A 16,298-nucleotide genomic window follows, 5' to 3' on the forward strand; every position below is an offset into this window, starting at 1 on the left:
CACGTTGTCTCTTTCTCTCTCTCTCAAAAATAAGTAAACATTAAAAAAAATTACAAACTTGTGCAGTTCTCAAAATAATTTTTTTTCTTTGGATTTTAAGTAATTTCTACACTCAATGTAGTGAAGAAATTACATTTCTTCACAACCTTCAAACTCACAACCCTGAAATCAAGAGTTGCATGCTCCACCAACTGAGCCAGCCAGGTGCCCCTCAAAATGATTTTTTTATAATTTGCTAGTAAATTATTTTACAATTCAAAGTATAGTTTAAAACATTTTAAAATTTCATCTGTATAGTATATATTATATGTACTATATACGCTATATCAGTATAAAATAATACAAATTATACAAAAATAAAAGAGATACCATCTAAAATGTGAAAGTATTGTTACAGCAAATACTTGGCGTCCAGGAAGGCACAAGCAACAAGCACTAGGGGAATCAGAAAACTGTTTATTTCGCAACGGTGCTGGCCCAGTGGAGTCACCTCCAAAGGCTGAGCATCTGGCTCAGGTTTTACTGATCTTTTATACATATGTGTTTTAGTATTAGTATATTATTTCTCCCCAATTTGGAACGTATAATCTATTGTTTATTGTAGTACATAATTTAAAAAAATATCTGGAAAATGTGGATTCAACTCCCTTGCTGTATTATAATACTGTATTTTCTTTTTTCAGTTTATTTTTATTTTTTAAATTTAAAAAATTTTATTTTTGAGAGAGACAGAGACGTGAGTGAGGAAGGGGCAGAGAGAGAGGGAAGGAGAGAGAATCCCAAGCAGGTTCCACACTGCCAGCACAGAACCTGATGCAGGGCTCCAACTCATCAACTCATAAAACCATGAAATCATGTTGAGGCGAAATCAAGAGTCAGATGCCTAACCAACTGAGCCACCCAGGCGCCCCCCTTGTTTTTATTAAATTTAAGTTAGTTAACATATAGCATAGTGTTGGTTTCAGGAGCAGAACCCAGTGATTCATCACTTCTATATAACACCCAGTGCTATTTTCTTTTTCTTCTTTTTATGAATTTACCCTTATTGACAGTGAGCTATTTATTTTGTGATTTACAAAGCTAAATAGGTTCATTCTGAACAATCATTGTAAACTCATGTTAAGGAGGTAAACATTTGAATGTTAATTAAGCTGAATCCAGTTACTGATTTACCACTAATAAACATATTCACCATGTACTAAATGTTTCAGGGAAGACATAGATTAACAGATCATATCTCAGATCATTTTTCTCAATCATAATGAAGATTTGGAGGTCCCAATAAATTGTGGACTATCCAGTTTCCAATATTATCTTAACAGAGGAAATAGCTGCTATAAAACTTGAAGCTAAAAGTTTTAAGGTAGTTATTGTAAGGTCCATGCAGGAATACCCTGAAACAGGCGTGGAGCCACTGTAAGTGCTGAGTCTCAAAACCATTTTTCTTCCCTAACCTTTCATCTTCATCCTAGACTATAACCTGTTTTTCCTGGCTCTGAATAATTCAGTATGGTTAAACATCTGGCATCAAAAATAAATCTTTAAGTGTTGCCGTCTTTACACAAATATCCTAAGTTTGTCCCAAATACCATGACTTCTGTATACTGTTTGCCCACCCAACTGTGTGGTCGCCAGGACAGAGCGGCTTCGAGATCAAGGCGAGCCAGTTAATCTCCCATGCCCATATTCCGGCCAAATTCAAAGGCTGATCTGGGGGTTACTTCAGGGCACGTTCCTCGCTTCCGAGAAAAACTCAGTCATAACTCAAATTCAGACCCCAAAAGCCCCCGATCATGTGATCTAAAGCTTCACAGCCTTTCGAGTCTTCGCAGAGCTCAGGCGCATTCCGGAAGAGGAGCCTGCGTTTTCAGATTAAAAGCTAGCGGGACGAGCTTTAGACGACCTAGGTACCGAGCTAGCTGCAGTCGCCCATTGTGCTTGGGGGCTAGAAAGTCGTCTTCAGCCAACTGACGCAGGCGGAGGCCCCGCCCTGCGCGTGACGCTAGCGTCAGGCCAGTCCCGGCATGCTTCGCGGCCGCCGGCGGTGGAGAGCAGGCGAGCGGAATTTTTCCCGTGAACATCTCCGGCTCAGTTCAGCTGCTGTTCAGACCTGGGTCGGTGAGAGTGTCGTGTCCAGCCGTTTTCCTACTGCTCGCCCGTCAGTCTGAGCGCCCCTAGCCCTCCCGCGAGGGCGCCCCGGGACGGAAGGATCCACCAGCCTGTCGGCGCCCGCCGTTCTCGTGGTCGCCGTCGCCGTCGTCGTGGTGGTAGTCTCTGCCGTCGCCTGGGCCATGGCCAATTACATCCACGTTCCGCCCGGCTCCCCGGAGGTGCCCAAGTTGGACGTCACGGTTCAGGATCAGGAGGAGCAGCGTTGCCGGGAGGGGGCCCTCAGCCTCCTGCGACACCTGCGGCCGCATTGGGACCCTCAAGAGGTGACCCTGCAGGTAACGCCCACATCTCAGTACGGGGTCTCTCACTGCCCAGACTCGGCCCCGGGGGGTTCTCACAATCCCTTTAGTTCTCTGTCGACCCGAGAACGCCTTTTTCCTCAGTCCTCTGGGAAGTGACCCTGTGTTTCCTCCATCAAACCTGGGAAGGTCACTCCCCCTTCCTTCACAATTGCTTAGCGAGGTTGTCCTTAGGGCAGATTTTCTTTCTGGAAGCAGCTACGTAAGTGACGCACCCATTCACACCGGGAAAATCCCTGTTGATAGTTGCCCCTCCTCCCACTCCCCTGGCCTTTCTAACTGCAAAAGGAACCTTTTCCATTCCCCTTGCTAGGGGGTCCTCTTCTGTCGTCTCTAGTTACCTTCTCTCCTTACTTGGATAATGCTTTAATTAATTCATCTGGTCTTTTCCTTCCTCTTCCCACCCCTCCCCCCACCCCCTTCCCCCCTTCCCCCCTTCCCCCACCCCCTTCCCCCCACCCCCTTTCCCCCGCCCGTACCCCCACCCCCTCCCCCACCCCGTTCCCCTTCCCCCACCCCCTTCCTCTCCCTCCCCCCACTTTGCCTGCCACCCCTCCTGGCGGATAACTCCCCTGGAGGTCTCACCCTGCATTATCGTCTCGAACCTTCGGAATGGCGAGAGTATTCGATTTCAGAGTAATAACCATGGTCAGGCATTACTCGATTGAGTTCTTAGGTAGCTCTACACATATTTTATTTGAATCGGTGTTTCTGAATTTTTTTATTCGTCTTAGTAAAACTAGCAATGTCTGATGTTAGGTCGATCAGTGTGTCATATTGGTAGACAAAAATTGGGAGAAAAATCTTTAGAGATCTAGGCGTTTTCTAATAACTTATTTCTAATAAGGTATGATTTAGTATACATGACATTTTGAATATTAATTTAACTTTTAGAGTTTCGGGATCTGTGACAACGAACCTCCATTTTCCTTGCATACACACATGAAAGTCAATGATTTTGAAGGCTGAGGTATTTGGAATTTGTTCAGATCTGTTTAAGAGGTAGCCAAATCATCTGGTTTGTTTTGTTGACTAATTTATTCATTAGTGTTATTGACTTAACAGTATTTCAGATTCTTTGCTAAAGTAGTCACCTATACAAAGATGAATAAAACATGAACAGTGCTCTAGGGCCCCGGAACAGTTCCTGACACTTGGGCTTTCAGGAGTGTTAGTTTCAGTTCTTGTTGACTAGAAGAGTTTTGAGCAGATTAAAAGGACTCATGTGTTTTAGGAAAACAATTATTCGGAATTTTGAAATTTTAAGGGAGCGTTAGCCAACTAAACAGGACATAGTGACTCCAAAATGATTTTCATGTGTTATTAAAAAAAATTAATATGCTATATTTCCTTTAATTAAAAAAGTTAAATTAGTTCAAACTTCCAAAATTGAACCTTCCAATTGAAACTCAGAACTCCTTATTTTATTAACTTATTTGTAGTTTATTACAGAAAATTTTTATATTTATTAAAATGATTTATACTCTGAAAGTCAATTATAAACTAAGCATACGAATTAAAGACAGTGCTGCTTCCTGGGAAACTTTGGTGCTGGCAAACTATGCTACTTTTTAAGTAGAGAGTTTAAAGTTTTAAGCCTGAGACTCGTGTTTCTGTTGGTGTATTTGTCTGTAGAACAGTAAAAATAGCTATCCTGTGGTACCAGTGTTCCAGATTGTGAATTAGGTGATCTATATATTTTATCACTTAATCCTACAAACAACACTATTAGGTACTTTTTTTTTCTTTTTTTTTTAGGTGGAATTAGTGAGATAAAGCCAGGGTATAGGTAAAAAAGGGACAAAATGGGAACTTTTTGGTTATTGGAAAGTACTTGGGATTGACTCTTGCCTTTTATCTACATAGCAACTTTAGACTTTAAGACCTTTGCACTCATAATCCAAATTTCTAATATACTTGTCAGTGAAGATAAATACTACCAGGGGTGCCTGGGTGGCTCAGTCGGTTAAGTGACCCACTTCGGCTCAGGTCATGATCTCTTGGTTTGTGAGTTTGAGCCCCGCATCGGGCTCTGTGCTGACAGCTCGTAGCCTGAAGCCTGCTTCAGATTCTGTGTCTCCCTCTCTCTCTTCTCCTCCCCTGTTCATACTCTGTTTCTGTCTCTCAAAACTGAATAAATGTTAAAAAAAATTAAAAAAAAAAAAGGTAAATACTACCACTTACTTTGCTGTAAGGATGATTATTAGAAATATAATCATTCCATGAGCAAACAACTCTTTTGATTAGAAAGTCTGACTTGGTGGTTATTTATTGGTGGTTTCTGAACCTGGGAAAATCTGACTCCCATATTCCGTCATTCTAAACTCTTCTTTACTTTTAAAAAATTTTTTTTAAGATTTTAAAGTAATTTCTACACCCATTGTGGGGCGAACTCAGAACCCTGAGATCAAGAGTGACCAACTGAGCTAGCTAGATGCCCCTCTAAACTCTTCTTTATGATGCTTTAGGATTTCTTTAGTAAATCTCAATGGGAATATTTCTTTCGAGATTTGCTTTTATTTCCTTTGAAGTATAAAGATAATCATTCACATTTCAGAAGGGAAGTATGTATCATATGGTCAACAGATCAATACTGGTATGTAGCCCATTTTTTTCTAAAATTTTTATGTAATGAAAATATGCTTTAAACATACCTTACAGGCTAAGTCTACTAACACTTTACTTGACGATTACTCATGTCAGCTGAACTGTTCAGAATATATTGGAAAATCCAGAAGCCAGCAAAAAAGACTTTGATGCAGTCAAAATGATATAGGGCCCAGTCTTTGCTCAGAACTTAAGAGACACATGGAATGCTGTATCTCATTTTAGATGGGATTTTAACAAGTTAAGTTTTTGGTTTTCCTATTCATATAAAATTGAAAGAACAAAGTATAAAAGGGGTGGTGAGCTTTTTGGAGTGTACTGTACTGCCCTAGAGTAAATAGAGTACATTTGAAACAATAATACCAGTCAGTGCTTTTTATTTCATAATATTTTACTGAAATTCCTAGTCAGATGGGGAAGATAAATAAAGTCATAATGTAGTGTTTTTAGAATGAACATTCATATTAATATGCAAAGATTACAGAAGAACATTTAAAAAGCATACGGTTTTTTCCCTTTTGTACTACAAGTTTTTCCATGTTTTTGGATGCATAGTTTTGAAATCCCCCCCTTTTTTTAAGCATACATAGACTGTCTTGGAAACCAGTGCTGTGTTTGGTTTGTAGCTACATAGCAGTTTCCATATCCCCTTTCTTCTCTTTATCTAGCCATGTTGGAAATGGTTACTAAAATAGTCTATTAAAAATCTATAAGCCTTCTTATTTTAATATCAATATTTGATATTTAGTATTCTTTTAAATGAAGAATCAAAACATATATATATAGAGAGAGAGAGAGAGAGTTCTATTAAGCTGTGTCTTTACTGTTCTAACTTAATTCTCCCCCACCCCTTTTTTTTAAGGTATAGTTGACACACAATGTTATGTTAGTTTCAGGTATTTCTTTTATTTTTTTTTTTAAGTTTATTTATTTTGAGAACGTACCCCCAAGAGCTTGCATGTGCAAGCAGGGGAGGGGCAGAGAGAGAATCCCAAGCAGGCTGTACACTATCAGCACAAGAGTCCCATAGTAGGCTGGAACTCCCAAACGGAAGTGTGAGATCATGACCCAAGCCGAAATTAAGAGTTCAGCGAAATTAAGAGTTCAACGCTCAACCGACTGAGCCACCTGGGCTTTTTATTTTTTTATTTTTTATTTTTTATTGTATGCATTTATTTTGAGAGAAGGAGAGATAGTTTGTATTGAGAGCAAGTGTGAGCCAGGATGGGGTAGAGAAAGTAAAGTATTTGATGGGTGGTAGGCCCTAAGACTCTGTTGACTCTGTTGACTGTGGCTAAGAGAGATGTATGATGTTTGATAGGCTCCTATCAAAGATGTGTAATTTAAACAAAATTTTGTTTTAATGTTTATTTTTGAGAGAGATACAGAGTGTGAACGGGGGAGGGGCAGAGAGAGGGAGACACAGAATGTGAAGGAGGTTCCAGGCTCTGAGGTTTCAGCACAGAGCCCGACGCAGAGCTCCATCCCATGACCCGTGAGATTATGACCTGAGCCAAAGTTGGATGCCTAACTGACTGAGCCGCCCAGGAGCCCTTAAATTTTTTTTTTTTTTTTTTAAAGTAATCTCCACCCAATGTGGGGCTTGAACTCATGACTCTGAGAGCAAGAGACCCTGAGCCAGCTAGGCTTCCCAAAGATGAATGTTTGATAGGCTCCCATGTCTTTTATTAAGATGGGACTAAAAAGTCAGAAGCCTAATACGCTAGTTCATTTTCAGGTATTAACAGCTGTCTGATTTGGACTAAACAAGTAACTTGACCTGTTTTGGGGGGCTTCAGCATAATGTGGTAAAAAGAGGATGGTTTTTGAATCCTGATACCAGCTATTTGTAACCTTTGGCAAGTTTTTAAATCTCTGAAACAGGATTTTTATCTACCTTGGAAAGCAGCAGACTGATAGAAAATAGTAGAATTTACTACTTAATACTACTTTATTACTAATAGTAATTTTACTACTAGCACCAGTTTTTACTACTTTACTACTAATAGAATATCCTAAGAAATGCATAAAGTTCTGCGTGGTATATTTTAGTACTACGTGCTTCCAACTTTTCCCCTCCCATCTCCCCCAGCACCCTCCCCCATTTGTAAGTGGAATAATTTATCTGAATTGTAAGCTCCTAAAATTCAGTAATTCTTTTTTTTTTTTTTAATTTTTTAAAAATGTTTTTATTTATTTTTGAGACAGAGAGAGAGCATGAACGAACGGGGGAGGGTCAGAGGGAGAGGGAGACACAGAATCTGAAACAGGCTCCATCCAGGCTTTGAGCGGTCAGCACAGAGCCTGACGCGGGGCATGAACCCATGGACCATGAGATCATGACCTGAGCTGAAGTCGGACACCTAACCGACTGAGCCACCCAGGCGCCCCTAAAATTCAGTAATTCTGACATACATTTTTTGTAACAGGCACGATGCTATTTTATAACCTTTTTTTAAAAATATTTTTCAAGTTTGTTTATTGTGAGAGAGAGCGGGGGAGGGGGAGAGAGAGAATCCCAAGCAGGCTCCACACTGTCAGCACAGAGCCCAATGTGAGGTTCGAACTCATGTATTGCGTGATCATGACTGGAGCTGAAATCAAGGGTCAGACGTTTAACTGATTCAGCCCCCCGCCCCCCACCCCAGCCCTAGCATGATATTAACTTTAAGCAGCATCCTTTTGTACAACTAACTAACAAAAGGTAGGCATGGGAAAATGTAGAAGGGAACGCTTCCTAGAGGAGGGGATACCTGAACTGAGCTTTGAAGGAAATACGTGGTCAGATGGAATGGGGAAGCATTTCTGGGCAATGAAAAAAACTACTTTCACAAAGCTAGACTATAAGGGGGAAAGAACAAAGCTAGACTGAATATTTTGGGCCAAGTGGAGTGTGAACAAGAAAAGTAGGACTGATTTTTGAGAAAGGGAGTTGTTAGATATGAAGGTTTTGTGCTTCATTAAGGAGGTGATATTTTATTATCTAGGACATAATGGAAGCCATTGAATGTTTTTAAGGAGGTGAGTTATAGCATGTATTTTTTAAAAGCAGTAGCAGGCTATATTGAAGGCAACTGTAGTTGAATGAGATGTTTTGAATTGGGGAATAAGTGATCCACTTAGGACATTGGTTTTGAAACTAGTGGTTACCCCATATGAATAGAACGCTAAGTCAGCAGAGTGGATTGAAACTACTACAGTTTAAAAAGATGAGTTAAAATAGGATGCAATAGGATAGATCAGAGAGTCTTGCAAATAATAAGGTGAAGCTTTTTTCATATGAAAGTATGGTACTAAATTAGATGATAAATATATTTTTGTCTGAGTACCACATTAAAAAATGTTGGAGAAAAACTTAACCTAGGAGGACTGTTAGTTCAGACAAGAGTTGCTGCTACTCAAATAAGGACAGTGGCCTTGGAGATGAAAATAAAGGGCAGATTGGGCATTCCGGAAAATAAATACGAAGGAGTTAATTGCTTGTTTGCAGGTGAGGGAACTGAGAAGCTTAAGGATTTTTTTTTTTTGGATGACAAAGATAGGGAGGTAATAGAAGACCTATACTTAAGGAATCAGAGGCTAGATATCTCACGTGAGAAATATTTTGTCTTCTGAGGAGTTATTTTGCTCTTTGATATAATAGATGGGCTGTAAATAAATTTTTATCATCCTTTTAAAAATTGTGAGATATAATAAACATACAGAAAAATCTATGAAACGTAAATTTTTTTGTAGAACAAATACTGTGTAACCCAAACCATGGTAAAGAAAATATCAGCAACCCAGAATATCTCCATTTTACTTCCTGGTCCTAATCTCTCCCTCCCTCTAGTGGTAGTCACAATAACAGGTTTTTGTTTTTTTTTAAATGTTTATTTATTTTTGAGAGAGAGAGACAGAGCATGAGTGGAGGACAAGTAGAGAGAGAGGGAGACACAGAATCTGAAGTAGGCTCCAGGCTCTGAGCTGTCAGCACAGCGCTAGAGGCAGGGCTTGAATTCATAAACCACAAGATCATGACCTAAGCTGAAGTCAGATGCTTAACCAACTGAGCCACCCAGGCACTCCACAATAGCAGTTTCTTTTCTTTTCTTTTCTGTTTTTCTTTAGTAATTTTTTGCAAATCAACTCTGGAAAACAGTGTGGAGATTCCTCAAAAAATTAAAAATAGATGTACTCTATGACCCAGCAATAGCACTGCTAGGAATTTACCCAAGGGATACAGGAGTGCTGATGCATAGGGGCACTTGTACCCCAATGTTTATAGCAGCACTCTCAACAATAGCCAAATTATGGTAAGAGCCTAAATGTCCATCAACTGATGAATGAATAAAGAAATTGTGGTTTATATACACAATGGAGTACTACGTGGCAATGAGAAAGACTGAAATATGGCCCTTTGTAGCAACGTGGATGGAACTGGAGAGTGTGATGCTAAGTGAAATAAGCCATACAGAGAAATACATATACCATATGTTTTCACTCTTATGTGGATCCTGAGAAACTTAACAGAAACCCATGGGGGAGGGGAAGGAAAAAAAAAAGAGGTTAGAGTGGGAGAGAACCAAAGCATAAGACTCTTAAAAACTGAGAACAAACTGAGGGTGGATGGAGGGTGGGAGGGAGGGGAGGGTGGGTGATGGGTATTGAAGAGGGCACCTTTTGGGATGAGCACTGGGTGTTGTATGGAAACCAATTTGACAATAAATTTCATATATTGAAAAAAAATTTTTTTTGCAAGTCAGTTCTATGAGAAAATAATATACTGAGTGTATGAATTTCCTTTTATAAGGGACATGAATGTGAAATAATTTAGTTTTACTACAAAGATATATCACAGTATTGAAAGTTTGAATAGGGAGAAAAACCATTTCTGATCCATATTTTATGAAAAAAAATCAGTTGTTTTTTCATTACCTTCTTTTGCATAGTTAGGATCATACCAAGTATATAATTTTGTAGTCCTTTTTTTTATGCGGCCTTTCACTTTCCCGTGTTTGTATGATATTGACTATAATTTTTGATAGCCATAAATATAATATTTGGTCATGTTGAACATCATGTTCCTGAATTATTAAAATGAAGTTTAAAAATTTTTGAAGAGCTTGCCTGGGTGGCTCAGTCAGTTAAGTGACTGACTTCAGCTCAGGTCATGATCTCACGGTTCCTCAGTTCGAGCCCCAGTCGGGATTGCTGCTTGTCAGTGCAGAACCTGCCTCAGATTCTCTCTCTCCCTCTCTCTCTGCCCCTCCCCTGTGCGCGCTCGCGCTCTCTCTCTCTCTCTCTCTCTCTCTCAATAAAAACCAAACAAACCAACATAAATTGTGAGGAGTATAAACTAGAAAATTAGAAAGGTTCATATACTGTCTAAACGTGTTGGTTTTGTTTAAAAAAAACAAATAATATGTTCTTAATAAAATATTTAAAAAATATACAAGACTATGTAAAATGAAAAGTAAACTCAACTTCCAACTTCCATTCATTCTCCCCAAAGTAATTTTGTGAGCAGTTTTTTTGAACTTCTAAAAAATCAGATTATGGGTTTATCCGGGCACATATTACCTATATTAATAAATATTAGTAAGTATAACTATATCCCTTTTGTAATGCAACAGAGTTATTCTATATCTTGGATTTTAAAATAATATATCTTAGGCATCCTCCTGTGTCAGTATATGTAATCTACCTCATATTTTTTAACCTTTTTTTTTTAAATTTTTTAAAAATAATCTCTACACCCAACATGGGACTTGAGCTCATGACCCTGAGATCAAGAGTTGCATGGTCCATCCACTGAGCCAGCCAGGCACCCCCTGCCTCATATTTTTTAAACAACATTGAATCATTTCTATTTTTTTCACGTTAAAGTAGTATTGCATGAACTGCTCCTATACATATGTTTTGGATAACTTTTCTAAGTATATCCATAGAATAAGTTCTTACTAGTGGAATTAAAAAGTTAAAAACTGTGTGCCAGTTATGGGTATAGTACGTGGGCTTTATTTCAAAGAATTGGCTCATGTACTTGTAGAGGCTGGTAAGTCTGAAATACAGGGCAGGATAGTAGGCTAGAAACTTAGGTAGGAGTTGATGCTGTCATCTTAAGGTAGAATTTCTTCAGGAAAACTTAAAACTTGTTTTATTTTTATATATCTTAAACTGATTGGATGAAGCCCACCCTTATAACTGATTGTACAGGTTAAGTGTAGCTACTGTACCTTCACAGCTGCATCTAGATTAGTGTTTGAATAAGTGGGTATTACAGCCAATCCTAGTTGACTCATTAAACTGTCATGCTGTTTCTCACTTTCGTATTACCAAATTGTCACAAAAGTTGCATTAATTTATACTTCTCAATACATTGTTGGAGAACACGATTTTCCTTATACCTTGTCCAATCCCTGATACTGAATTTAAAAATTTTTGCCAGTGGGATACATGAAAATGGTATTATTATTTTACTTCTAATTTTATTACTTTAGAAGACGATGGAATCCAAGGGTTTCTTCCACAAAACAATTAACTGATACGTATTAATTTCCATCTTTCTAGGCTTTTTAGTTGGCTTAGCAACCATTAGCTTAATAATTGAAACTTGCCTTTACTATTTTATTGGCATGAGAGTTTATTCCTTTAAATTCAGTAGTTAACTGGTCATTCTAGACCATAAATACGTGTCAAAACAGGTTTCCTGTTTGGGATATTAAATCATTAGGACTAAAGGAGTTTCATAGTTGATATGTAGAATTTAATATTTTTACCATCTCAGGGTTTGTAGTTGCAGGACAGTGTCAAATATTGAAAGAAGTATTGAATTATGATTTGAGGGTCTAAAGAAGACCTTCAAGTTTATTAATACCACTGTAGCTTTTAAGGTGTCAATAAAGTCATAATCTTGGGGCAGCTGAGTGGCTAAGTCGGTTAAGTGTTCAACTCTTGATTTCGACTCAGGTCATGATCTCACTAGGTGTGGAGCTTGCTTACGATTGTCTCTCCTTTCCCCTCTGCTTCTTCCCTGCTTGCACACTTGTGCTCTCACTCTTTCTGTCTTTCAAAAAAAAACCAAAAAAAAACAAAAAAAAAAGCCTCACAACTTCCATTGTGTTGGGGCAAATAGATTTGCCATCTGTCTTATCTTTCCACTTCCTAGTGAACCATTCTAATTTTCTTGGTATTATTCCTAAGACCCATAAAGGGAAGCTTTAGACAGCAAGTCTGATATAGCATCCTGAATGGTTTCTTGTGTTAGTAACAGTAAAGTTACATGGGGGACCCATATAGAAGGAGCCATCTTTTTTTTTTTATTAAATTTATTTATTTTAATAATAAATAAACAGGGGAGGGGCAGGGAGAGAAGGGGAGAGAATCCCAAGCAGGCTCCACACCAACATCGCGAGAGCAACACGGGGCTTGAACCCATGAACCATGAGATCATGACCTGAGCCAAAACAAAGAGTTGGACGCTTAACCAGTTGACCTACCCAGGTGCCCCATAAAAGAAGCCATCTTTATCATACAGTATTCATAGTGACCTGGGGGTGAGACATACTGAATATCTTGGTCACTGGAAAGCAAATCTAGTATGGTCTGTATATATAGCATATCAGCCACTTCATCTGGACTATTCCACTTTGCATGCAAAGGAGGGACAGAACACTTCCCCTTCTCAGGATAAACAACTTTCTAGCCACTTTCATTCATTGTACCAGGCTGGCACTCTTGTTTGGGTTAGTCACTGCCATTCAGGACTGTCAGTGAGCTGTGGATCCTGCATTAGCTCAAACATGGCATGGTCTTCATAGACTGCTCCTAACTTAACCATTCTTATGAGCCATGTTAATAAAGGTTCTTCAGGGAACCAGCTATATTGACCCCACTAAATAAGACAACTTTTACGCTATCTCCCCTGGTTTCAGTAGTTTCCTGACTTTATCTCTTCGTTACCTGAATCATTTTGGTAAACAGCTGTAAATCTGCTCAGTATGATTTTTCTGTTTTGTGATGGTTTTGAAGTGAGCAGTTCGATGTTGGATTGGATCAGTTGGAATCTGGCTCTATTTAACATCACAGCCCACCCTAAAACTGTCTTTAGCTTTCTGTTCTAGGTAGTATGCTAACAATAGCCAGGGAATTGTGCCTTTAGCCAGTTTCTTATTATTTTGCATTTTATTGTAGATTCAGTGATGAAACTCCTCTCAGGTTGGATCTATCTGCTAGGTTTCATTTACTTTTACCTCCTGTAACAGATGGCAGCACGCCTGCTGTTTGATACTGTGGGTGATTTGGCAAACACCTGGCATCAAGGATTTAGCCTCTAACGCCTTTTATTTTCTCCCCCCAAAATGCTTTAGCAATATTACACTGAGTCTAGGATCATGCTAGCAAATTTGATATCCTTGGAACAGATTAATAGTCATAATACCAGCTTTTAACCTGTTCTTCCATTGTGTGATTTTGGATAAGTAAGGGAATTTATGTCGGCCATAATTTTCTCATTCTACAAACTGAGCATTTCTGAGGTATTTTACAATCAGTCTATACATAAACAAACATTTATTGAATATGTCTGTGTTGTAGGCCATTGTTTCTCAATCCTTTTAATAATTATTCTCGAAACAAAAATTAAAATGAAATTAATTAAAAGCTTTGTTGATTTCTATCTAACAGAAATTATATACCAAAGAATAGGATTTTGTCAGGTAGTATTGAGCCACAAACCATTGTAATAGCTTTTTCTTGCTTCTTTGGTGATATCTGTGTTGAGAATGCATGTAATAGACTAAGAAATTTTATTTCATTTCATATATATGTATCCTTTGACTTCTGATGTGGTTATGTCCTGATAAACCCATTGTAAGTCAAAAATCCCCCAAATCGAAAATGCATTTAACACATGTAACCTACTGCACATCATAGCTTAGCTTAGCCTATCTTAAATGTGCCCGGAACACTGACATTTGCCTACAGTTGGGTAAAATCATCTAACAAAGACTATTTTATAATAAAGTGTTGATTATTGTATGTAATTTATTGAATACTGTACTGAAAGTGAAAAACAGAATGGTTGGGTGCAGAATGGTTGGAAGTGCATTGGTTGTTTATTGTCATGATCATGTGGTTGACTGAGAGCTGCAGCTGCTGTTAACTATCATCATGAGAGGATCAAACTGCATATCGCCAGCCCAAAATTCATATTCAAAGTATGGTTTCTTCCAAATGTGTATTGCTTTTACACCTTTGTAAAATTGGAAAATCGTTGAAGGTAATGAGAAGATTAACGTGAAAATACATTCCTCCCGCTCTGAATATTGTGTTAACTCTTTTTAATAAAAGTCTATTTATTGTTGATAAGTGATACACATAATAAAAAGCACACAATTCATCGAGTGTAGAACCTGATGAATTTTCCTACAAAATGACCATACCTGTGTAATAAGTATCCAGGTCAGGAAACAGATTTGGGGAAACAGTACCCCTGAATCTTCTTATGTTCCCTGAATCTTCTTATGTTCCCCTGCAGTCATTATTCATCATCTCTCTCCCCAGCCAAAGATTACTCCTATCCTGATTTCTTACATCATAATTTTGTTTATGAATTTTTTAAATGGAATCATGTGGACTATTTTTGTTTTTTTTGTTTTTGGGGCTGGATTTTGTTCAAATTTTGAGAGATTTATTCATGTATATATAGTTCTTACAATAACGTATTCCATTGTGAGAATGCACTTCGGTTTCTTTATTTCCTACTGTTGATGGACATTTGGGATGTTTTCAGTATTTGACTATTAAAAATTATGCTGTTACAAACATAATTATATATATTTTTGGTGAACATAAATGACCCTTTCTGTTAGGTGAATAGTTAGACTTGCTAGGTCATCTGGCTTAAGTATTTTCAGCCTCACTACATATTTTCAGTTTTCCAAAGTGGTTGTGCCCAGTTATACCCATAATGGCAGTATATGATAGTTTCAGTGTGTTTCATTTTTACCAACAGCTGGTATTATTTGTCTTTATTTATTTTTTTTAAACGTTTATTTATTTTTGAGACAGAGAGAGACAGAGCATGAACAGGGGAGGGGCAGAGAGAGAGGGAGACACAGAATCCGAAACAGGCTCCAGGCTCTGAGCGGTCAGCACAGAGCCTGACGCGGGGCTCGAACTCACTGACGGTGAGATCATGACCTGAGTCGAAGTCGGACGCTCAACCGACCGAGCCACCCAGGCGCCCCTGTCTTTATTTTTATCATTCTTGTGGGCATTAGGGATACCTTATGGGTGTAATTTGCATTCTGCTGGTGGCTAAGGGCATCTTTTTTGTGTGTGTGCTGGATATTTGGATGTCTTCTATTTTGAGGTACCTGTTCAAATCTTTTGCTGATTTTTCAGTTTTTCCTTTGTGAAGATGTTCTTTATATGTTGTAGAGTTGAGTCCTTCTCTCTTCTTTTCTTTTTTTTTAATGTTTATTTATTTTTGAGACAGAGAGAGAGCATGAACGAGGGAGGGTCAGAGAGAGAGGGAGACACAGAATCTGAAGCAGGCTCCAGGCTCTGAGCTGTCAGCACAGAGCCCGACGCGGGGCTCGAACTCACAGACTGTGAGATCATGACCTGAGCTGAAGTCGGCTGCTTAACCGACTGAGCCACCCAGGCGCCTCGAGTTGAGTCCTTTTCAAATAAATAAATATTACAATTATTGTCTGCCAAAATGTAGCTTGCACTTTCACTCTTAGTAGTATATTTGATAATCTTAAAACCAGTATTTCAATTTTTTTCCTTGTAGGTTGCTTGTTTTATGTCTTGAGATCTCTTCCTGTGTCAACCTCATTTTGTACAAGCTTTACTGTTTTGATATTTTATATCTTGATCTAGAATTGTGTATGATGTTAGGTAGAAGGGATCATGATTAATTTTTTTTCCATGTGGCTATCAGTTGACTCATTATTGTTTATTGAAAAGGCCATCTTTTCCCCATTATAGTGTCATCATTGTCATAAATCAGGTTGCATTGTATGTGGGCCAGGTTATGTTGTTCTGTCCCTTTGGTCTGTTTTATCTGTTGAGCTGGTACTGTACTATCTTGATTACTCTCAGGCTTTACTATGGTTGTTGGAAGCTGATATAATTACTGTAGTCCATGATACAGGGTTTTAACTTTGTTCTTTAAAATTTTCTTGACTATTCTTGACTTTTTAAATTGCCATATAAATTGCAGACTCA

At 38.4% G+C, this 16,298-nt stretch overlaps 1 protein-coding gene across 1 annotated transcript in view; it reads left to right on the forward strand.

The window, feature by feature from the left end:
* The first annotated feature begins 2,007 nt into the window (after positions 1 to 2,007).
* ETNK1 (ethanolamine kinase 1) overlaps positions 2,008 to 16,298 on the forward strand; it is a 67,113-nt gene continuing 52,822 nt past the window's right edge. The window contains exon 1 of the mRNA XM_078450008.2: positions 2,008 to 2,447. Coding sequence (XP_078306134.1) covers positions 2,292 to 2,447 — 156 coding nt within the window. The 5' untranslated portion in view covers positions 2,008 to 2,291. The remainder of the gene's footprint in view (positions 2,448 to 16,298) is intronic.

The sequence above is a fragment of the Panthera onca genome, chromosome B4 (genome assembly GCF_046562875.1).
Source record: "Panthera onca isolate mPanOnc1 chromosome B4, mPanOnc1 haplotype 2, whole genome shotgun sequence".
Lineage (NCBI taxonomy): Eukaryota > Metazoa > Chordata > Mammalia > Carnivora > Felidae > Panthera > Panthera onca.